General features: G+C 45.0%; 1 protein-coding gene across 2 annotated transcripts; it reads right to left on the reverse strand.

Moving 5' to 3' along the window:
- Positions 1-450: 450 nt before the first annotated feature.
- On the reverse strand, positions 451-4411 carry TTC9C (tetratricopeptide repeat domain 9C). 2 transcript variants are annotated; one of them, XM_083591579.1, is made up of 5 exons: positions 4380-4411; positions 4108-4216; positions 2459-2714; positions 1943-2125; positions 451-892 (listed from the first exon to the last, which is right to left on the reverse strand). In XM_083591579.1, the coding sequence occupies exons 1-5, from the start codon at positions 4394-4396 to the stop codon at positions 798-800; spliced, it is 660 nt and encodes a 219-aa protein (XP_083447705.1). In that variant the 5' UTR covers positions 4397-4411; the 3' UTR covers positions 451-797. The 2 variants fall into 2 exon arrangements, with proteins under 2 accessions (XP_083447705.1, XP_083447704.1); XM_083591578.1 differs by having other exon boundaries at positions 4108-4234.
- Between the last annotated feature and the right edge of the window lie 2795 nt (positions 4412-7206).

Consider the following 7206-nt stretch of genomic DNA (forward strand, 5'->3'; position numbering starts at 1 on the left):
GCACCGAAAAAACCCGATAACAAAGCACTGTTGAGTCACCTGCTAGATATGTGTAATGGAAGGGTGGGAGGAGAGAAAGACTCACATTCAAAACTCAGCAATTTCCCCAAAGCCAATACAGTGGTACCTCGGGTTACAAATGCTTCAGGTTACATACGCTTCAGGTTACAGACTCCGCTAACCCAGAAATATTACCTCGGGTTAAGAACTTTGCTTCAGGATGAGAACAGAAATCGTGCTCCAGTGGCGCAACAGCAGCGGGAGGCCCCATTAGCTAAAGTGATACTTCAGGTTAAGAACGGACCTCCGGAACGAATTAAGTACTTAACCCGAGGTAGCACTGTATATGAATAAGGAGCTCAGCTATTCTTAACTTGTTTCAGTTTCAGTTTCTCCCTCTGCAGAATCAAAACGGAAAACGAGCACCACACATACACACGCAGTCAAAAGTTACATTTCCCAAAATACTTTTATGAAACAGCGAGGTGGAAGGGAAAAAACGAAACAGAGAGCAAATCTAGCCGGCAGTTCCTATTTTAGCTGCAATGGAAGGGAGGGAATCGTTTAGGCGTTGGGCAGTCTATCCCCAACCCAAAAACAGCAACATTGGGTAGGGAAGGAAATGTTGAAGGAGGTCTCTGTCGCTCACACTTTTCCAGGCTCAATTGGTGATGAAACACGTTTCCCAAGGCACTGCGTCATCTGATGCTTCTGAAGCCAATGGCCACATGTGGCCCACCAAACCAGGAGTCAACACTAGGCCATATCCAGGTGTTTTCAGGGAGGACCTGCCGCCTCTAGCCGAACATCCCCATGTACAACTGCTTTTCCTTTTTGTGGTAGCTGTTCAACTGAGACTGTGTCAGCTGCAGGTAACGCTTCACGTTGGCATCTTTGATGGAGAGATTGGAAAAGAAAAACAGGGAGGGAAAGGGTTGCAAAAACCAAAGTTAAATTCGATTGTTTTTTAAAGTGCCGCAATGAAAATTTGGAAGAAGTTGTTTTGTGGGCTGAATCCAGCTCACAAACTGTCAGGGAGGTGCTGTAAGTCAGTGGTAGATGAATCTGCTTTGCATGCAGAAGGTACCAAGTTCCAGTCCTCAGTAACTCCAGGTAGGACTGGGAATGTCCGCTGCCAGAGAACCGGAAGAGTTGCTGCTGCTCAGTGCAGACAATATTGAAGATGTCTGACTCAGTATACACAATATGGGGTCTCTTGCATTGGGGACCACCTCTGCTAAAATGTACTTCTCTACTGTTTGTATTTTGATGATGATCAATGGTCTCTAACAAAGAAATAATTTGACTGACTGACTAGGGATGTGTATTTACAGTCGTACTTTGAATCCCGAATGTGCTGGTACTCGGACATTTTAGCTCCTGAACGCCGCAAACCTGGAAGTGAGTGTTCTGGTTTGCAAACGTTCTTTGAAACCTTAACGTCTGACAGGGCTTTGGTTTCCAAATGTTTTGGAAGTCGAACGGACTTCCCGAACAGATTCCGTTCGACTTCCAAGGTACGATTGTATTATAATGATTATTTTAGTTATTAAATGTGTATACTGCCCTATACCTGTAGATCTCAAGGCAATCCACATCATAAAATCGCAATATAAAAAACACAAAATACATAATAAAAACAAAGAGAATAAAAACAAAAACACACTACACCTTTAAGGAACATTCAAAGCACATTCTTTCCCTAAAAGAATTCTGGACACTAGTTTATTCCCTCAGGGAGTTACTATTCGAAGCAACGCTTAACAAACTACAAGGCCCAGAATTCTTTGAGGGAAAGAATGTGCTTTAAAGGTATAGTGCGTATACAGCCTCAGTATAGGCCAGCTTCTTATGTTCCAGATGCCCACACTTGCTCTAGAGATCACCAAAGTCAAAGTGACCTGTATTATGATCCTTCCAGCACCATGTTAGCACCTCTCACCTTTGGGCTGCTTGCTGGTTGCTGCCAGTAGATGGTGCTGGGCTCTGTCGTAATCCCGCAGGTGGTAGAAAGCCACTCCAGCTCGGTATAGCGCCTTGGGGTTCTCCGGCTGCCTTTCTAGGACTTTTAGACTGTACTCTTTCACCCGCTCATAGTTCACAGGTTCCATTTGTAGGAGGCACGCTGTGGAAGAGGCACACAGCACAACATTGTTACTAGGAGGCCAGCGACAGCCTGGGATTACTCAATGGGAAGGGGTTCAGGTAGGCACTCTGTGCACGCTCAAAGGTGCTCTCACCATTAGCCAGCCTACAGCTAACAGGAGAAAAATAAATTTATGAAAACACCTTTCATTGAGAGTCAATCCAATAATAATGGCTGGAGGTCTTGGACAAGACAGACAAATGGGAGAACATTATCACCCAGCCAATAGGATGGGATAGCTATCATGGGATAGCCCAGTCAGTCGCTGTCATGCCATGCTTGTGGGCTTGTAATAGACTCTCCCTGGCTTACCAGCAAGGTTGTTGTAGCAGTCGCTTTGGGTGCTGTGGAGTTCCTTTTCCTGTTCCGGTGTCACAAGAGGCCTCTCCGCACCAAACTCCTGCAAAGGCGAAGGCACGCTGGGATCCAGCCCTTTCACCTGCAGCAAGGCCCAGTGATAGCGGCTCACGGCAGCCCGCAAACGCCCCTCTTTGTAACAGTGGTTCCCTTCCTTCTTGAAGGCTTGGGCCTGCTGCAGCCGTTGGTCCATAGTTGCTTCCGAAGAAGCCTGGAAGGGACAGGGAGCAGAATAATTTTTAAAAATGGGTGCCGGGACATGGATGGACTCCAACTCCCATCAGCCTCAGCCAGTGATCAGGCATGATGGCAGTTTTAGTCCATCAACAACTCCACTATCCAAGGGAATGCAGCCATCATGTTCAACAACGGAATGCAGTCGACACCATGTTGTTGATATTAATGTTTGGAGTGATTTGACCCTCTTGACTCTGCCTTTCAACTTCCCTTTTACCAATCTCCCAGTTTCAGGGAAGTTTGGCAACTGGCCATTTATTTAATTTAATGGAACTATAGTCACTGATCCCAATTGGCTCAACAACATCATCACACACAGGGGCACCACTCAAGATTAAGTCCAGGGTCACTGCCCCTCTGGCCATTTCAACGACCAACAGTTCTGGAGCACAATTATTCAGAGTATCTAGAAATTTTATCTCTTTGTCATCCTGAGCGAAACACATACGTAGCCAGTCTATGTGAGGATAGTTGAAGTCACCCATCACTACAACATTTCCTCTTTTGGATGTTTCCTTGAGTTCGTTATTCATCACAAGATCTCCCTGAGCATTTTGGTCTGGGGGATGAGAGCAGGTCCCCCAGTACTAATTTACTCTTGGGACCTAGCATTGCCACCAACAACATTTTTTGGGGGGAAGAGTGAGGCCGACTGAGGCTGTTGGTCCATCTAGCTCAACACTATGAAACACTGACTGCGAGTGGCTCTCCAAAGTAGTAGTAGTAGTAGTAATAATAATAATAATTATTATTATTATTTATTATTTATACCCCACCCATCTGGCTGAGTTTCCCCAGCCACTCTGGGCGGCTGCCAGGCAGAGATAGTTTCCCCAGCTCTACCAGGAGATGCTGGAAATTGAACCTGTCCTGGGACCTTCTGCATGCAAACCACATGCTCTGCTGCTGAGTGATGGTCCATCCTCTCTAAAGGTAAATAATAATAATAATAATAATAATAATAATAATAATAATTATTATTATTATTATTATTATTATTATTATTATTTATACCCCACCCATCTGGCTGGGTTTCCCCAGCCACTCTGGGCAGCTTCCAACCGAATATTAAAAACAATACAGCATCAGACATTAAAAACTTCCCTAAGCAGGGCTGCTTTCAGTTGTCTTTTATAAGTAAAATAGTTGTAAATGTGAAGATTCCAGTCCTCGTGATTCTGAATGAAGGACTGCCTTCAGCAGGAACAGGTGATGCTTCCTTACAGTTAGGCTCCAGAGAGTTTCAGGCAGGGGGTATTCCGTGCCCTACCTGGGAATGCCAGGGATTGAACTTGACACCTTTTCTGCGTGCATGCAAAGCAGATGCTGTACAAATGAGCTACAACGCCGCCACCCCCCACACGTACCTTTGCTGTTGCGGTGGCCATTGGGATCAAAAGGAGCGGCGGCAGCAGTTTCTGGAGCCGGCCATCACCACTTGCTGCTCTGCATGGGCTGCCACACCCCCGCCGTGACCTGGAAGCAGAGTTTAAACTGCAAAAAAATGGGAAGCAGCTTCGGGCAGCGAAATCACGTGACCGGAGTCAGCTGATTTCGGAGGAGGCGAGCGGGAGAGCCGGGGAACAACCAGCCCCCAGGAATGCTAATAGCGCAAGCTTTACACTGTATATACTCCTACCTGGGAGTAAGACCCATAGAACTCAATGGGGTTTCCTTCTGAGTCGATGTGGACACGTGTGCGTACTGGGAAGCACGCAAGTCTCCTGTGTACGTAGGCAATGCAGCAAAAGTTTTGGGTCATAAAACTGTAAATTGTAGAGTTGGAAGAGACCCTGAGGGTCATCTAGTCCAACCCCCTGCAATGCAGGAATCTCAGCTAGGTGATCCGTGGCAAATGGCCATCCAACATCTGCTTAAAAAAACCTCCAAGGAAGGAAAGTCCATCACCTCTCCTGGGAGTCTGTTCCACTGTTGAACAGCTCTTACTGTCACAAAGTTCTTCCTGATGTTTAGTCGGAATCTCATTTATTGCAACTTGAAGCCATTGGTTTGAGTCCTACCCTCCAGAGCAGGAGAAAAGCTTGCTCCATCTTCTGTGTGACAGCCCTTATTATATATTGGAAGATGGCTATCATATCTCCTCTCAGTCTCCTCTTTTCCAGGGTAAACATACCCAGTTTCTTCAACCGTTCTTCATAAAGCTTGGTTTCCAAACCCTTCATCATTTTGGTTGCCCTCCTCTGCACACATCTACTGTGGCATCATGGACCAGTTTCAGTTGATGTGGCTTTATGAGCATCCCCCTTATAAGGAACGAAATTTTAACATTTGGGACCTTTTAGTATGGGGGGGATGTGAGCAAGTTGGGGGAGGGACATGAGAGAGGGGGATCAAATTATGCATGGTGAAGAGAAAGAGGATAGATAGAAGTTTTTCTCCCTCATAATATTAGAAGGTGGCTCATTCAATGAAGGCAAATGATTTAGGACAGCCAAAAGAAAGTGCTTCTTCATGCAGCACATAGAAGATGGAATTCGTTTCCAGAAGATATATTGATGGCTACCAAGGGGTTAGATGAATAATTGGAGACTAAGGCTATCTTCTAATGTATGGAACATTGCTTCAAAAATGTTTGCATGTATGAACAATAATAACAAACATTATATTCCCTTCCACCCTCCCTGGACAAAAATATACTTATAGCAATGTTCATACCAATGTGGTATTTCATAAATTGCCATGAACAGAAAGATTTATCTGAATGCCTGGTCAGACATAGATGTGTTATCTGAGGTGAAGCCAAATCAGATAATTTTGATGTAAAATTATCTGCATTTCCTGATTATATAAACAGTGAGTGTCATATAGATGTCCTGTTTCTCCTTAGGATGTCCCTATTTTCATCAGAGAAATGTTGGAGGGTATGGAGTTATCTGACCTCTTGTTTTTAAAAATGTTTTATTTTTATTTTTTATTGTTGGAAGCAGCCCAGAGTTGGTTGGGTAATAATAATAATAATAATAATAACAATAATAGGATGTCTCTATTTTCATTGGAGAAATGTTGGAGGGTATGGGATTGTGCTGCCAGTCATGCCCACTTTCTGCCACTGACATGGCTGGAACATTTGAAGATGGTGTGTGGTATCCTGCCGCCAACCTGTGTAGTTTGGGCCTAATCCTTCTCTTTTTTAATGAGATTACCAAATTGACCTAAGACATTGTTTTGTTTCACATAGTTCTTGATGCACTACAGGCACATCCACAAAGCATGAAACTACACAGCATATGTGGTAGATACCTTCAGAAATAAAGAAGCAAATGCTTGCAGGTGATGAAGTGAGAAAAAAAGAGGGAGAGCCCCTGTGTTACTGTACAGTACTGTGTGTTTTTGGTTGCACTTTGGGGCAGGGGTTAGCAACCTTCTTCAGCTGGCGGCCGGTCCACCGTTCCTCAGAGCCATAGCTGTCAACTTTCCCCTTTTCTTGCGAGGAATCCTACTCGGAATAAGGGAATTTCCCTTTAAAAAAGGGAAACGTTAACAGCTATGCTCAGAGCATGTGGGGGGCCGGACTATATTTTGGAAAAAAATATGAACGAATTCCTATGCCCTTAAATAATCCCGAGATGCATTTTAAATAAAAGCACACGTTCTACTCATGTAAAAATACCAGGCAGGCTCCACAAATAACCCAGAGATGCATTTTAAATAAAAAGACACATTCTACTCATGTAAAAACACGTCAATTCCCAGACCATCCGCGGGCCGGATTGAGAAGGCGATTGGGCCGCATCTGGCACACGGGCTTTATGTTGCCTACCCCTGCTTTGGGGGACCAAGAGAGAAGGTGGAGTGTAAAAGATTCAATAAATAAACCTTGCTACTGGCAAGGGTTGTGTCTTTAACAGTTGCCAACACGTAGTAATTTAACTAGTGCAGCACCCCCGATTTGCACGCTGCACCTGTCTAATTTCTGCCAGTTATGCAACTTTTGAAAACGTAAGAGTCGCTGTCAGGGGCAACAAGAGAAAACAATGGTTCTCTTCTTAATGTGAGGCTTTTAAGGGCAAGATGGCGGCGCCCTCAATTTGAGGTAAAAAGAAGAGGATAAGGAGGTTCGCGAGAAGCCGCCCAATTAAAAAGCAGCTTGGACTGTTTCTAGGCAGAGTAACTTTGCGAGCTGTATATTCTGATTGGTGAATTTCAGCCAATCAGAAAAATTCATATTCCCCTCTTGTAATACGCCCGCCCCAACGGGCGTTAGCTGCCCGCCCAAAATCTATCACTGTGCACGTAGGCGCGGGAAAACGCATGCACAGTTCAAAGCAAAAGGGGTGCTTAACAGATCGTTGGAGTAAATAAAAAAAAATCAACCGAGGCCGCGCGAACTAAAGGGACCTTTTTAAACTATAGTGGGATCGAAAGAGGGCGGGGACGCGAAGGGGCAGCAAGCGCGCATGCGCCGCAACGAAGCGCATGCGTTGTTATGCCGCTTGCCCTCATCG

This window comes from Podarcis filfolensis, assembly GCF_964270895.1.
Source record: "Podarcis filfolensis genome assembly, chromosome: 16".
NCBI classification, from domain to species: domain Eukaryota; kingdom Metazoa; phylum Chordata; class Lepidosauria; order Squamata; family Lacertidae; genus Podarcis; species Podarcis filfolensis.